Source organism: Apis florea, unplaced genomic scaffold, assembly GCF_048593485.1.
Source record: "Apis florea isolate Af1SG1 unplaced genomic scaffold, ASM4859348v1 contig_3375_pilon, whole genome shotgun sequence".
NCBI classification, from domain to species: Eukaryota; Metazoa; Arthropoda; class Insecta; order Hymenoptera; family Apidae; genus Apis; species Apis florea.
Window position 1 is genome coordinate 109,010 of NW_028256748.1, and position 17,551 is coordinate 126,560.

At 24.1% G+C, this 17,551-nt stretch overlaps 2 protein-coding genes across 9 annotated transcripts in view; both read right to left on the reverse strand.

The window, feature by feature from the left end:
• The window catches only part of Dgk (diacyl glycerol kinase 1), an 82,359-nt gene extending 74,476 nt beyond the window's left edge, over nucleotides 1-7,883 (reverse strand). For both annotated transcript variants that reach the window (XM_086912304.1, XM_086912303.1), the window contains exon 1: nucleotides 7,660-7,883. The gene's annotated coding sequence lies outside the window, so the exon portion shown is untranslated. The remainder of the gene's footprint in view (nucleotides 1-7,659) is intronic.
• Nucleotides 7,884-8,951: 1,068 nt separating this feature from the next.
• On the reverse strand, nucleotides 8,952-14,731 carry Start1 (Steroidogenic acute regulatory protein-like). Of its 7 annotated transcripts, none has more exons than XM_086912340.1 (11): nucleotides 14,615-14,731; nucleotides 12,350-12,636; nucleotides 12,127-12,207; nucleotides 11,936-12,013; nucleotides 11,779-11,832; nucleotides 11,563-11,695; nucleotides 11,258-11,478; nucleotides 11,022-11,177; nucleotides 10,849-10,953; nucleotides 10,598-10,773; nucleotides 8,952-10,536 (listed from the first exon to the last, which is right to left on the reverse strand). In XM_086912340.1, exons 2-11 carry the CDS (start codon nucleotides 12,590-12,592, stop codon nucleotides 10,335-10,337), a joined length of 1,449 nt encoding a protein of 482 aa, XP_086768466.1. In that variant the 5' UTR covers nucleotides 12,593-12,636; nucleotides 14,615-14,731; the 3' UTR covers nucleotides 8,952-10,334. The 7 variants fall into 7 exon arrangements, with proteins under 7 accessions (XP_086768466.1, XP_086768462.1, XP_086768465.1 ...); XM_086912336.1 differs by having other exon boundaries at nucleotides 11,919-12,053; XM_086912339.1 differs by having other exon boundaries at nucleotides 11,919-11,996; nucleotides 14,533-14,725.
• Nucleotides 14,732-17,551: the final 2,820 nt, after the last annotated feature.

Sequence of the window (17,551 nt, forward strand, 5' to 3'; positions counted from 1 at the left end):
AATTTCGAATGAAAAATGATTCAAAATATAAACGATAAACACGGATTATATTGCGCAGATCTAAATTAGCTTGATTATGATTCGATATGATTTCACAATTACGCTATACATTATTCACATTATCGATTGTTATTAAAGCATCACGATCAAGTGCTTTTCAATCTAATAAGAATCGAATATGACTGATTGATAGCATGCAACATCGAATCAATAAAATATTGCACAATATATTTTCCCAATTCGTGAAACGTAATTGAAATACCATTGTCGACTATATATCGTGCAGAATACAAATGCGAGCCAACCATTTCGATTTGATTTGCAATTAGACTCAACAGAGACCACGGATCGATCGATTCTTCCTGTACATCATATGATTAACTCGTTCGAAAGATACCGAACGATATTCGATTGTATCGTGATTCCAGCATGACTCGAACACTTGTATAAATCAATGCTTTATCGTGATACAACGATATTTCACGGCTGAAAGGACTATTGGTCCACGTGTCGTGCGGATTGATTGTTCGTGATTGCCAAAGTGTACGAAATACAATTATCAGACAAAATTTAGGGAAGAAATTATATTGATTGAAACTGTTTTATCTATAAAATAATATAGAATAATATAATGATAAATATATTTGGATATTATAATTTTTTATAATAAGAAGTAATAATTTTATAAAAGTTACAAAATTAATCTTTTGTAAATATTCAAAAAAGTCAAAAATGCAAAAGTTTCTTTATTTAATACACGAGAATCGAAAATAGAAGTGGATAGGATACGATAAGATTATCATTAATATTAATATTTCAATGGGCAATGGGCAATTTAAATCGGCAGAAGAATGAGGAGAATATGCAAAGCGTATTGTAGTACTCTAAAATATAACTGAAATGCGGCTACTTCAAAGATCTTATGAGATAAACTCCTATAATAAATGACTAACAGAAGCACACGGAGTTGGTCCACTATAACCAGTTGTAATAACAATTTCCAACAAGTTTCAAACATTAAAAAGTACGATGAATTATACTTGTATGAAATATAATTCGAAATAGTCTCATTCACTTCTTAACTTAAAACTTAATGTTCTTTAAAAAAGAAAAAAAAATCGATCGACCTTACGAAGATCGATTTTTTGAAAAATTAGATACCAACATTAAAATTGAAATTTGTAAAAAGTGGAATTGACTAAATACCTCGAAAGAAATTATAGAATTTTACGAACAATAGAATTTGACATAACTTGGCTCGAAAGAGAACATGGTATACGTGATCGAAATTTTTGGCAGACGAAACATCTCGTGCGAAACATGTGCACCAAGCGAGACACGTGTTCATCGCGATTCGGTTTAGAGAACAATCGAAAATTCGATTATTTCCGTATACGTTTGAAATAACACGCGGAAGTATAGAACGATTTCAGGAAACGGAATAGATACAATTCCGCAATACGGGACATAACAACATGTCTGGCAAACTTTCAACAAAGAACCCGCACAAGAAAGATTAAAATCTTAATAGTCGTCTAAAATGTAACCATTTCAAACAAGAATTACTATCAAACTGTTAAAAAATAAATAAAAATCCATAACATTTTCTCATATATAGTCGAAAATAGTATTGAATAAACGATCAAACATTATCAAAAATAAAGATAACCAAGAATTATCTAACTAATTATGAAACTACAAAAATAGACTAGGAAAATAATTAAAAATTGAACAGTAATGACTATCTGACCAATTACGAATACTACTTCTAATAGTCCATTGGTTATTAAAAATTTCGAACGAATCGAAATCAAATGCACAAGACACGATCACCGGTTGACATTTCGCTTAAACAAAACAATTGCAAAATTAGCAGAAGCAGTCGGCGACGACAGTAGTTTGGCTCAGGACGTTTGTTTCTACAGGTGGTCGTTTGGCATTCTCGATGTCAATGGCACTCGCACGGATCAACGCGACAGCCACCGGTTACGAAATTCTTGGCAAGAGATCGGCGCGAAATTCGAAAGAGAGGATCCCGATCGGTGAAAAAGAAATTCGTGGCGCCACGAATAAAAACACATTCATAAGTCATGCTTCCATTGGACAGAACGGGTGAAGGTATTCGCGATACGAGGCGAATAAATGCGAATCCGTTGTGAGATTATTTTCTTTGAAAACAATGCTCGTGGCAGGGGTGTGAAGAATTGGCCGGGAAGATATCTTCGAAGAGGCGAGCAGTCAATTCTCAAATCGGCCGTGTTAAAAATGAAAAAGAGAGAAGCGGTTACGAACGAGAATACGATACGTAAGATCGTTGGAAAACAAATGGGGAAGATCGTGGCGGGCAGTTGGTATGAAACGAAACGGTTCGTTCACTCGCAAATTAAATCCGATTTCGGGGAGGGGAACGTCAAACAAACGCCATCGTTTCCTTTCTATTCGCAAATAAACCAGGATGTAATTTCAAATAAATTTCCATGGATATCCGTAACACGATTTTATTCGGATGGGGAGAGAAAGGAAAGAAAGGCTGAAATTCGGCTGCTAAAAATAAAAATGATTCTCCCTCTTTTTTTCAATTTTTTTCCAATGTTACCCGCCGCATCGAACCGGATTTGTAATGAATCATAAAAAAGTCGTTCACTGGAATTGCGAGCGGAATAATCGAATTAACGTTTGACATTGTGTTTCACACCTGTGTACGCTCGATTGTCATATCTCTCATGGACACGAACATTTTCTCTGGTGGTTTACTAACTCCCCATCATGGTGCACGAACAAATTGTGTATCTGATAATCGCGAATAACGTGAGCAATTAACGATTTGCATGCGCGACAATGGTGATTATTAAACGTATTTAACGCGAGACCGATTTAACATCAATGGAATCTTAATCGTATCTGGCAAATTACTTGGTTAATGTAAACGTTCCGTCAAAATATCCCAAACTATGTAGGATATAATATTATTGGATTCTTGATGAGAACATTGTTAGAATATTTTAAGTAAATTTAAATTGATCGAAACGAAAAGTATCAAAACATTTAAGGTATTATAGCTTGAAATATAAGCTATAATAAAAGAAAGAAATAGAATATTCTAATAGAATATAATTAAAAGGAATATAATATTTCAAAAAATATTAAGGAAACTTGAGAAAATTTTCATTTCTATATTATTAGTTTTAAACTAAGTAATTCAAGATAGAATTAAACATACAATGTGGTTATTCAAAGTGGTTAGAGAATTATTTTCATGAATGATATTATTTCTCATTAAGAACTCCAACTTGCTATATTAGTATGTATACGCGGTAATTCAAACTTGATGATATCGATTTAATTGTAAACAGCTTCGTATGCGAGATATTAACAAGTTTTATTGTCTGAAGTTTTATTAACTGAACTATTTCTATGGAGAATAATACATGAACAAATAGAAAAGTTTCATTGTAATTTTTAATTAAACGCTCTATTTATTTCTATTAAATCCTAATTGTTCGTATTTAAAATTAAATAAAGAGTAGATAGAATTCTTATCCCAAATTCTATTTTCATGATAATATATATATCATATATATATTTTTATTCCCCGAAGCTTTGGCCATGAAAACAAACCATACTTGAAATTCTTCCAACTTTTCATCGCCATCATCGACACAGTGTTTCCGCGTTTCAGAATGGTTCCTGATTCACGAGGCATGTTTTCGCACGTTCAGTACATGAAAAAGGGATGAAAGTGGGTAATCGTTAACCTAAACTTGTTCGTCATCGTGATAACGAACGTAACCTTCGTAAGTTGATCTTAGTACATGGCGAGGGAAAATAGAGGAGAAAAGGAAAAAGTGTTACGAAGAAAAGAGGAAAGACGAGGAAGACAAGAGTAAGGAAGAGAGGAGAGATCGAGGATAATGTTAAAAAAGTTCTTTATAGACTCAACAGGAATTTTTCACTATCTCATATATCCTCGAGAGTTTATTATTAAGCATCGTTGATGGTATAGGAAATAATTGCTTCGAGATTCCACTATGAATTGTTTGATAATCCGAAGATTCTTAGAAAGAAGTACGAATTTGATAATGAAAATGGAAAGAAACTTCGAATAGCAAACGGAAAAAATTATGAGGAATGTGCAGATTTTTAATATAATAATATTGATAATATTGAAGATATAAGGGATAAAAAATATTAGACGTATAGAAAATCTTTTTTGTGAGGATTTATGACGAAATAACTAAAAGAAAAAAAACATAAGAAGTAAGTTTAAAGATAAGCGTAAAGAAGATTCACGAGATGAAAGAAAGATTCAAAGAATTAAAAGTGCTTGAAAGTACGTAAAATTTTTATGTGACTTTTGCCATCTTTTCATGTACATTCTGATTTTCCATCTTGATTTAGGATTGTCTGATTGATAGTAATACATTTGATTAAAGAAGAATTTCAATAATTATAATAATTAAGAATTATATTCTATATATTTTAATTTCATATAATTTTTCTATAAATTTATTATTAGTCCATTTTTTAAATGATTAAAGAAATTTTATTATTTATTATTATTATTTATTAAGCATGTTATTATATATAAATGGTTTATTAATCCTATTTGAAAGAGGTTATATGAAGAAATTTTGTTCTTCTACAAACATTTAAATTATGCTTGTGAAAAAATTATAAAACGAATAAAAGATTTTATAATTTTATCAAATAATTTTACTCACTAATAAAAACTAAATATTTGATATAATAATTGTTAATATCTAATGAATTTTGTTTTATCATAAAAGATTAACATCAATCTAGAATCATATCATACTTCTTTTATATATTTCAGTTCTCAATAGCGTGCTACTATAATATAATTTTAACAAGTCTAGGGTAGAAATAATATCATAGAAGGGGAATAGTAAGGGATTAATAAGTGTTCTTTGATTATTTAGGGAAAGAAAAATATGTGATCGTAAATCAACAACCTGTTGAAACTTATTTCATAAATCTTAGCGACTTAGGTAAATTTTTTTCGAGCAAATAAAAAAAATCATTAGTTTCTTTTTCTTCTCTATTTTGTTTCTATTTCTTTCTCTAGTTTGTCAAAAGTTTGTTCTATGTCTGTGAAATTTACGAAAAATGATTAATTTCTTTAAAAAGATAATAAAACTAATCTTTTTAAATTTTTATTTAAATCTTCTAATTAAAATAAGAAGTTGATTATTCTCGATGAAATAACAAATAAGATAAAGTTGTTGGATTTTATACAATCGATAAAAAATAATTTATATAATATAACATCATATCTTCCCGCCCAACAAAATACTAAGTACAATTATAAGCAGAAAGTTTTATTATTATTTATATACGTAGAAGTTTTGAAATAATGTCAATATTGATTGATAGCCTTTCGATTAAGAAGATAAGAACTTATGGTTAAATTTAACATTTGAGACTTCAATTTCGGAACATCTTGATTAATTTATTTCAATATGATTTTATTAATAATTTAAAATACTTTATACTTTATGAAGAAAAAATTTAAGAAGCAATCTTAATTTTTAATTAATCCTTTTTAAATCCTCAACAGTTTTTAATTTTTTAAGTTTATTTTCCTATGCGTCATTATTATTTTAATATAATTTTTGTCAATAATAAAAATTCAAAATAAAATATTTAAAAATTCAAATAAAAAAATTAAGAAATTAAAAAATAAAACATCCAATGTTATTTTTATTCATATAAATAAATTTCAATATATCTATATGAATAATTGCATTAAAGAGAATATGTTTCTTCAAATGCATAAAGCGAATAAAAATTTTTAATTGTGCGACTAATATTTAAATTTAAATTTTGAAACCGCGCGCGAAATCGATTTACTTTGGAAGAAACTACTATATAGAAAACTGCTAGTTTCGTTGCCAAAGGTCAATGTCTATGTTACTGTCAACAATACTCAACGATGCAATATGATAGTTCGTTTACACATATATGATCTAGATATCGAATATATATATATATATTTGTAATTAGTAAAGAAAAATCTTTTCTATGAAAGAGCAAAATGTTTACATGACTGAATATACTTCATAACTTCTTATGATTATTTACAAATTTCCTATTATTCTATCATCTTTACATACTGCCTCATTTATTATATATATTATTTCTTTTCGTACTTTGACTAGATATTTTATTGTTTCTTTGAAATTATACATTTTTTCTGATAAAATGATTGGTAAAAAATATTTAAAAATTAAATATAAAATAATAATAAAACAACGATATTCATTAAATAGAAAATTCATAGAGGAAAAAAGGCAATAGGAATAGTTTTAAATAAAGTTAACTCGAAATGAAAGTAGAAAGAACGTGTAAACAAAGAAAAAAAGGGACATTATTTTTCCGACGATAGTACATTCGGAACCTCAGAATTTTATATTTTGCGAAGAAAGAATATCCTATTACAAATTGTTATGCATATATGTTTCTTTAAACTTATATATAGATAGCTAATATTGACTCAAAAGTCAAAAGGATCGTGGCCAAAGAATCAATAGACAACGAATATGCGATCTCGATGTGTCTTATGACACGTTGAGAAAGGAATAAATTCTAAGTAGAACCTATCACTTATTTCTTTCGCTTAATTTCAAATGAAAACGTCAAATTTAAACATTCGTTAATATCAAAAAATTTCGTGAAATTCTTTATTACTCACGTTTATCATTCTAATACATCTAATTTATGATATTCTAAATTTGCATTTTTCTATTCACGATTATTATGTTTCAAAAAAAAATCGATATCTACACGTTTATATCGATAAATAACATTTACTTGAGAATTTGTCGCGTATACTTTGAATAACTATATATAGATATTATAAAAACAATCAACATCTACACGTTTATATCGATAACTACCATTTACTTGAGAATCTGTCGCATATACTTTGAATAACTATATATAAATATTGTAAAAACAATCAACATCTACACATTTATTATTATATTATATCGGTAATTAACATTTACTTATTACATATACTTCAAAAAACTATATAGAGATATTATAAAAACAATCGACATCTACACATTTATATCGTATAAGTAACATTTACTTGAGAATCTGTCGCATATACTTTGAATAATTATATAGATATTGTAAAAACAATCGATATCTATATCTTTATATCGATAAGTAACTTGAGAATCTATCACATATATTTCGAATAATTATATATAGATATTGTGAAAACAATCGACATGTGCACGTTTATATCGGTAAGTAACATTTACTTGAGAATCTGTCGCATATACTTCAAATAATTACATAGATATTGTAAAAACAATCGACATCTATACGTTTATATTAATAAGTAATGTTTACTTGAGAATCTGTCGAATAGACTTCAAATAACTATATATAGATATTGTAAAAACAATCAACATCTACACATTTATTATCGATAACTAATATTTACTTGAGAATCTATCGCATATAGTTCGAATAATTACATAGATATTGTAAAGAAAATATTTGAAACCGATAAATATGAACTGTCTTTGAATGTTAAAATATGAAGAATTATTATATTACATGTCACTTTTACAAAATTAAGACATAATTATAGCAAAAATAATAAGAAAAATTATTTACACTCACCATTTCTGCAACATCCTGTCATAGACGCTTTGAAGCGTCCTTTACGTTTCCGGCATCATCCTGAACCGGCGTTGCTTCGCTGAGATGCAAATTGCAATCGTAGAATACTAGAATTGAACAGAAAAGATGTTCTTGTCACAATAAATGCTGACAATCGTTTTGACAATGAATATATGATAGTAAAGCACAATGTTCCAACACTTTTTACAAACACTTAATCCGATAAGCACACGCGTAAGGCGCGAGACCAACTGACTGACTTTCTTGATTTCGGTTCTGGCTCCTGCACTAGCGCCACCTGTTTTACGTGAGCGTTTCACCGATTGTCTGTTCGCTTTAATGCGTGCGCATTATGTGAATATTTCAATAATTTTTTTTGTTAGTTTCTTTTCTTTTTGAATTTTCTTCCAAATTATTTTCAAAATAATAGTAAACTTTTGTTTACTATTAATATGAATTATTAATATGAAATCAAAATATCATTTATATATGAAATTAAATATAATATCATTTATATATGAAATTTATGTTATTTTTTATGAAATTGAAAATAATATTGTTCAATTCAAATATTGTAATAATTCAAAACTTTAAATAAAATAAAATTGTATGACAATATTTAATATAAAGCCTTAAACTTTAGCTGTTTTTTCCGATAACGATAAATTTTGATAGATAAATTTGGAGATAACAAAGCCTTATCTTTGCATTCATTAGATACAGAAATTAAAACGGTAATAATATAGAATAAAAAATTTGGTAAGAAAGTAAAGCTATAAATACAAAGAGCTTATTGTTGTTTTATGTTTGTAACTAAATTGTCTTAAATATAGAAATAAATAAACGATAATTCAATTATGTAATTTTTTGAAACATAATGTCCTACAGATTATGATGATGACAGATTATAATATTACGAATACGTATTATGAATTAACATAAATAAACATATTTTTTACAATTTTGTACTATAAATAAAAATGTCAATTAAGATTATTAATTTTGAAATATTTGAAAAATTAAAGAAAAGAAAATTATTTAATTTTATTACTTACGTACAATTAATATTAATTTATACAGGCAATATTTTTTATTTAGATCAATTTTATAAAACATATTAAACTTGCTTTTGGACTTAATCGTTATTTGTTCCAAAAAATAATTTATATTCGCATATTTAAAGAAATAATATCAAATAATTTTCATTCAAATTATAAGAAAAAAATATAATTAGCAAAACATGCACTAATATGTACATGAATATAATGATGATATACGAATAAAAATAATTATTTTTACATATAATAATGACATTTATAATTTTACAGTTTTTATTACAATAAGTTATTTTTTATCTAGCATAAAAAATAAACTTTATTAACAATAGAAAAATGACCTTAATATTAAATGCTATTGGAATTGTATTAAAATAAATATAAATGAACATAATAATTTTTTAAAATTGAACGTACAAATATTATATGTTAAAATGTACAAATTGCTATATTAATATATACATTTTCTATATTGTAAGCGTATTCTTTGTATTTCTTTATACATATCATACCAAGTATGTATAAAATAAATTTCATAAACAAAGAATATTATTACGCAATTATCGAGAAATGCACATTTTTAATTAAGGAATTATTTATATATTTTTTAAAACTTATAGTAATATTTCTAAATAATATATTTATAATAAATTCAATTATATATTTAATTTCAAATTATTTCAAATAATATATATACTAATATATTATATGTAATATTTAATAATTTATTCTTGATATTTTTTTTTCACATATGCAACATTTTAAAATAACCAATCACATTCATATGGATATCATTTAAGTATATTTAGTAATTTATAATAAACTTTCATGATATAGATAAATATTATCTCATATAGGTAAATAATTTATGTGAACTAAACACTTATATTTGTACATGTAAATTATAATTCATTGAAATTTTTGAAATTTAAAATAGTTAGTGACTTTTGAAATGAAATTTATAATATTAATATTTATATAATAAAAGAAATATTACCTAAGATCATTTTATATTTACAATTTAACATTTTTACATTGAAAATATAGTATAAATGAATTAAAATTAAATATGTAAAATAAAATTACATAGAAAATTAAATGTAAAATTATAAATATACTAATTTTAAATTATAAATGAAAAAAAAACGATAGAATAATTAAGTTACGTCATATTGTAAAATATAAAATATAGTGCCCACTTAAATTTTACCTATATGAATGTAAATTTTTTTTACTAATTTAAAATATAACTATATTGAAAAAGTAAAATATCAATTTTTTTTTTTATATATTTCATATGTAGAAAGTATTCCTTAATTTTAATCTGCTTACGAAATGCAAAGCATGTAAAAAAAGTCTTTTGCCGTCCTTCTGTCAGTCTATCAACTTTCCAACAAAAGACATTCATAGACTCTTTCTACATTTGTCATTTGTTATTCATAGACTAATGATATATAACATATGGAAAACACAATAAGAAAACTATATTTGACCAAAAATTGCATTGTTCTCAGAACGTTAAAAATTCTATAAAAAATTGAAATTCCTTCAATTACACAAATTCACAGACTGATTATGAAAGACCATGGCAATTAATCATGATTATTACAACAAATTGTATTAAGCAGTTGATCTTTGTGTGTCATCCATATATTTCCTTATATAAGACATAAAATCTATTAATGCAGTAGACATTGATTTATCTACAACTTTTTGTGGAAGCCAACCCTTTAAATTTGTATTAATAATCCACGTGAATTTACATTTGTTTTCTTCGTTAGGTAATCGTTCTGCTGCCCAACAGCTTAAATTATTTTCAGCCCTAAAAATTTTTTAATATATATAATAATTTTTTATCAATATAATTTTTTTTGTAATCTTACCTGACAACGTTATTACGATTTGGTAATGATGTTAAAGGTACTGATGTACCACTATTTATATAATAGTTACCATAATGAATACGATGTCTTAAAATAACAAAATCACGAGCGCCAATAATACCTCCTCCTTGAGCACTCGTGGCTTGATAAACAATATCCGTATTTTCATCAATGTACTGATTAAAAAATGCATAAAAATATATTAGTTTAATTATGCAAAATTATGTAAAATGAAAAAATATATATTTTACCTGTAATTTTTTTGATTCTGTAACAAGTTTATTCCATGTTGGTAATAATTCAACTTCATCAAATAATCTATTCACAATTATACTAGCTGGAGCTTCAATCATTCCCTTAAAAAATATATCACATAATTTCAAAATAAAAAACAAACAAAACAATATATTCTATTTAAACTTACTACTATTTTTAAAATCCTTCCTTCTGGTTTAGGACGATTTATATAAAATATGATATCGCCATTTGTCATTATATTTTGAATTTGCCAATCTTTAGATTGCAATAAATCGTGACAATTTTGCACTAATGCATTTGCTCTCCGTTTATAATCTTCTATCTATAAATATTTATAAAAGATTTTTATAAATTTGTTCATATTTCATTTTTTTAAATATAAAGCATTACACACTTATTTACCATTTCTGATGTAAGTTTTGGTAAAGGTTTAGACGGAAATGCTTCATTCGTTTTTAGAAAACCTCTGGAACTACTTGGTCTTGTATTTTCATCTTCGTGATCAGAATGATCTGGTGAATCCATAGGCGTGAAAAATGTACCAGCATGTTCATTATTCGTATATTGACGAGATTCCGAGGTAACACCCCGAAGAAGTGGTTCTCTTTCATTATCTATGAAATCTAAAATCGATTTAAAGTTTTTATTCATTATGAATATATAATATGAATTCAACATTTTATATATTAAAGTAATAAGTAGCATACTTCTAAACCAATTTCTAGCTTGTGTTTCCTGAGGTAATACACGAATATCAAAAAACCATGCTTCTACCCAAGGTAATACAAAAGAAGTAAGAATAAGAAGAACTTGAAATACTGGTTGGTTACATATTGTCCACTAAATATAAAATAAAATTATATTATATTGCTGTTCTGTACTAATTTTATTTTTATAAATATTTATAACATCAGTACACTTACATCAAAAAGAAACACTTTGGCAATTAAAAAAGCACATGTTATGGCAGTTGTTAACTGTAAAAATATTATACAATATTATAATAAATAAAATATGATATATCATTATTTTATAATTTTATAATAACATTCTCATTGCTTACCAAATTATGACACTTACAGCTACAATAATCCAATGATCCAAATGAAGCAGCGCATAGAAGAGCAACAACACTGTAAACCTGCAAATCGCTGCCATCTGAGAAGATGAAATCCTTAAAATCTCTGTCCCCGACGAACTGAATGTCATTTTGGACATTGTTTTTTCTTTTTCGAGTAGATATAAAGTATTATTATATAAACACTACTTACTACTATATCGAAGAGTGAAGTTTTGATATGATAATGGACTATTTGATTCATGAAAGCAGATTCCAAACTCTCGCCAGCAATCTAAAAATACGTTCCAAAATTGATTAAAATTATCATGTAAATTTCATTTATTCATATGATTAAGAAAATGCGTAAAAAAAAAAATGCATAAAGATTTCATTTCTTCAGTCTTTAATTAAATGTTATAACATATGCGATTTACCATTGTGCAAATAAGCCACATTAAAAAAGTAAGCAGAAGATCGAAGGTGACAAAAAGACAAAAGAAACGTCTAACATTGGACATCCTTCCATTTTGCATAGCACCCGCGATAAGATCCTCGCTAAGAATAATATCTGGAGTTCGGGTTACATTCTGTTGAGTATATATACTTCTTTGAGAATTTATAGATTCATTTAGCAAAGTTTCGGCAGCTGCTAAAATTTGCCTCTCATCTTCTGCCATTATATCTTTCTACTACTGTATCTTTTGATATCCGCAATGATAACCTGCAAATAATAATTTAATTATCATTATTAATGAGGAACAATATTACATTAAATTAATATTTCTATACGAAAATTATGAAAATTTGAATAAAAATCTTATTGTATGTGCTAATATTTTCTAATATTTTATTATTAGACTACTATTAATTTATATAATGAAAAATTGATATTAAAGCTCTATAATAAGATTACTGATATAATAATTTCTGATTAATGTAAAATTAAAGATAAATTTTTAGAAAATTGTATTATTTACATAATATTTATATGATTTTTATATATAATTAATTTATAAATAACATAATATGAATAAAACTATTATGATGAAATAGATGTATATCGATTTCGGAATAAAATCGATAACATACTTCGAAAACTTTATATAATATGATCAATAAAATTTGATATAAACTACACTTATAATAAATTATATTGATTGTTTTTTCTTAAGAATTATCTATTTTCACAATCTATTATATTTCTTTGGTATTTATTTGGTATCTATTTTTGATAGGAAAGTAGCAAAGAAAATATCTATATCTTGGTATCTATTTTTTTTTTTCTATTTGCGATAATATAATGTTATATATTTTTTTCAGTACTGAGAAATATAAATGATAATATAGTGTTATATATTTTTTTCAATATTGAGAAGTACATAAGATGTAATATAAATAATTTTTTTTAAATTGTATTTAATTGTTATTTATAAAAAGCAATTTAAGAATTATAATTATAATATTAATTAATATTAATTAAAATTTTTATTTTTATTTATCGATTTTTCAACAAGGACATCAGTGTATATAAAAATATCATGTTGTTCGATTATCTGTAACAATATTTTTTTATTTTTATATAAAAATATACATATACACAATTTTAATTGTTTATCTATAAAGAAATATATATATTTTATTTAGATTGTATTACAAATATATGCATTTTATATATATATAACTCAAAAAAATAAATATATATTGGTATAAATTGCTATAAATCGACGTCGACTTACGTATGCATTAAATTATATATATTGTGACAAATTTTTTTAATTATTATGATTAATTTTTTTATTTATATTTTTATTTATATTTTTTACGTTGAATTTCTTATAATATGTTATATATTATAAATATATGCTTATATATGTATATACATAAATGCATTCAAAAATAAATAAAATGCAAATTTTCGATTATTTAAATGAAAGAAATAAATTTGACACATAAATATTATATTTTTATAAATAACTTTTCTTAATAAAATATTTATAATAATAATTTTTAAAAATATAAAGTATAAATATTATATTGATAAGATTATTGATAACAATTTTATTTATATGTTATTAACTTCTAAAAATCTTTTAAAGTAGAAAGTAATATATTTTTTTTTTCATATCTTGTTAATCTATTTATTAATCTTTTATTTTGTATAAAAAAATATTATTTATTAGAAGAAGCAAAAAAAAAAAAAAAAAAAATTGAGATCTGAAATTGCATATATACATATATGTAACGGTTAATATCTATTAACATTAAGAAAATACTTCGAAATAAGATAATCTTTAAGAAAATTTATATTGTATAAAGTTTTCAAAATCTTCCGTAATGCATTTATATCAATATTTATATTTATAATTCAACATAAGAAAAATCATCTTGATAAAATATCGATAACAAAAGATTTCTTGTATAATAAGTTTTTATTAACATTAACAAAACATTCTAACCTCAAATTCAATTAAGAAAAATTTAATTTGTCAATTTTGAAGACAACTAATGCTTTTTTTTTATAATATTTATTAATATTTATTATATAATCAAACAATATAAAAAACTATAATGATTTAATTGAATGAACAATAAGAAAATGTTTTGAAATTTTGTTTACCGTTTAGATTTATATATTAATCCTCATAATTCAATTGCATTCAATTCAATTGAAGAATTAACTGATAACACAATCCACTTACGCATCATGCCGAAAGAAAAATTTCTGATGAAACATTTAATATTAAAAAATATCACTAATATTTCGACTTCCGTTATGACTTTGTAACAAAGACGAACACAAAAAAATGTAGAAATTTATTCTACATAAATTTCGTATGAATATTTGCATGAATAATGGGGCGGCGCCACATGATAGAGTTATATGTAACGCTATCTAGTTATTTTCTTTGCTACTTTCCTATCAATAAAAAGTTACCATCTGTATATAAAAAATTGAAAATTCTTAAATACTAAAAACATCCAAAAGATGCCACTTTAATTCTTATACTATTTTATTCTACTTTTAAAAAAATATCCTTGCTATTCAAGAGATGGTACTGAAAGTCAATTCTTATTTTATATTTATCCTTTTTCTGCTATTTCATCTTTGTTTATTTAGTTTCATTTACGGCATTCTAGAGATGACGCTGATTCCTTAATTTTAATCCTATTTCTATCTTTCTTCAACATTCACTCTCCTTATCTATACTTGTTCATCATGCGCAATTATAGAAAATATAAGATATTATTTTAATATTTATCATTTCGTAACTTTTATCGTTTCTCTTTCAAAATCATAATATATATATTTATAATCTTAACTTTATATTATTAACTTCAGACATAAATGACTTTTAAACATTTGAAAAGATTATAAATATATTAATGAAATATTATTTTGAAAAATATTAAATTGAAAAATTTGAAAAAATATAATTTTATTTTTGAAAATATAATCTACAATATGTTAATTTTTATCATGAGAATAATTTATGAACTAATATTACATTATAATTTTTTCAAAATGTCAATTCTAAAATAAATTACAAAATCTGAATGAAAGATAAATTAAAAATAATATGCATAATATTTTTTTTTGATTTTTAAAAATTTTTGTTAATATAATTGCAAAATAAAGTTTATTTCTAATCTTTATTTAATAAAAATAGTTTTTTATAATTAAAAATATATATATAATAATATAAAATCACCATTCCAATCATCTATTTTATAATCATAAAATGATGTACTTAATATACAAGATATTCTGCAATAGAATGTTTATTTTGTTTCTTATTTGTAATTTTATATTGAAATTTAATTTTTAATCATTATTAACATAATCTAATTTTATTTTGAATAGAATCAATAACTTTGAATATGACACTAAAATGATAAGGAGTTCAAGTGTTTCCAAGAAAAAAAAATGCATTGAATGTTAGATCTATTCATTAGCTTATTCATTTTCTTTAATAGAGAAGTTGTTTTTTAAATTTTTTTAAATTTTAAATCAAATTTATATGAAATATTGCATTACATTTGTCTTTTAATTTTTAATTAAAACATTTCAATCTTAAATGCTAGAATGAAATATTATTAATTATTGTCATTCAAAAATTGTGTTTTCATTAATAATAAATATTTTTATTATTATACAATTATATTTCTAATTATTATACTTGTATATTTTTTTATGTTATATTATATTTATCCATATTCTATATTTTAAAAAATATTTTTTGAAATTTATAATTAAAAAATATTTTTATATTTATTGTCTCTTTATATTCTTAATTAACTATTACTTATGTATTCTTATTATTATTATATACTATTATTATTATATATAAAATAATTTTGACTAATGATAAAATAATACTATCAAATATGTTACATATTTATATTGTTTAATTTCTATAAAGTTAATTGTAATTTTTTAATGCGTTTTAAAATAAATAAAAATTATTATATGAAATCGGAAATTTCATCTTAAAGATAAAAAAATAATATAATAATCACACATAAAGCCCGTATTTATTAATAAGGAAAATAATAATTATCCGCATAATTATCCTATTGAAAATATTAAGCATTATTATAGTAGCATTTTTTATTTTATTAGTAAGTATTATTAAACTCTTTACATATTTTTGTCGTTATAATGAATAACTGATAGAACTCTTAACTTATACATCCATTCATTCAAACACGCGTGATGGACCATTCCGTAATTATGTTACTCAGTACTCACAACTATGTCACATGATTCTTGACAACTTATAAGATTAATGCCATCATTCAACAGCTTACAAAATTTATTTTTTAACTTTTCTTCAAGTTAAACGAAATTCTAGAGGGAATAAGAGACTTTTTTGCAATCACTTTTCAATATAAAATTATGTTATCGTATTGTATGTTAATGATAAACATAAGTATATTAAATAATTATTTCTATTTGTAGTGCATCGAAACACGAAAGGAAATTATTTTTTCAAATATCTTGAGTACTTAAAAAAATCTTATTATAGAATTCTTATAATATTTAAAAATCTGAATTTTAATAATTCAGTTAAAGCAATTTTGTGTAACAATAAAATGTAGTATTAAATATTTTTTACATATATCTAATTTATTTTTTAATAGGGTTCTTCAATTTTTAATTTTATTGCAAATAATTTAGAAAGAAAATGAATTTTTTCTCTGAAAATTTTTTAATCAATCAAATGTTGTTATATAACCAAAAAATATATCATTTTTTGAATCTTAGCTGTACTTATTTACGTCCAAAATTACTTATACTGTAAAAACTTGTTAAATTTAGGATTCTCGTATAACAAACGAACAGCTTATAAAACATTTAGTTGCAGCTTTATTTTAGATATCATTATTATTTAGATATCTTACGATTTTTAAGCACTTTCCTCATTACACGTAGTCTTATCACATACAACTATGTATGACTAAATACATTCTGTAACTTATTACATCTATCCATACAAATTATTTTTTTTTGTGATAAAAGTTTACAAGATATATCACAAATTGTCTGAAAATGCCGTTAATTTTTTTTTTTTCATTTGTTTGCAATACCGGTTGCAAATAAATACAGCTTACTAATAAAGAATGAAATCAAATGG

Bases quoted from the DNA above. Each gene is read 5' to 3' on its own strand.
- Start1 (XM_086912336.1), bottom strand. From the start codon at position 12,592: ATGGCAGAAGATGAGAGGCAAATTTTAGCAGCTGCCGAAACTTTGCTA. The intron at 11,696-11,778 runs GTAAGTGTACTG...TTTTATATTTAG, and splicing joins CCAAAGTGTTTCTTTTTGAT to TGGACAATATGTAACCAACC. The intron at 10,537-10,597 runs GTAAGATTACAA...AAAAATTTTTAG, and splicing joins AATCGTAATAACGTTGTCAG to GGCTGAAAATAATTTAAGCT.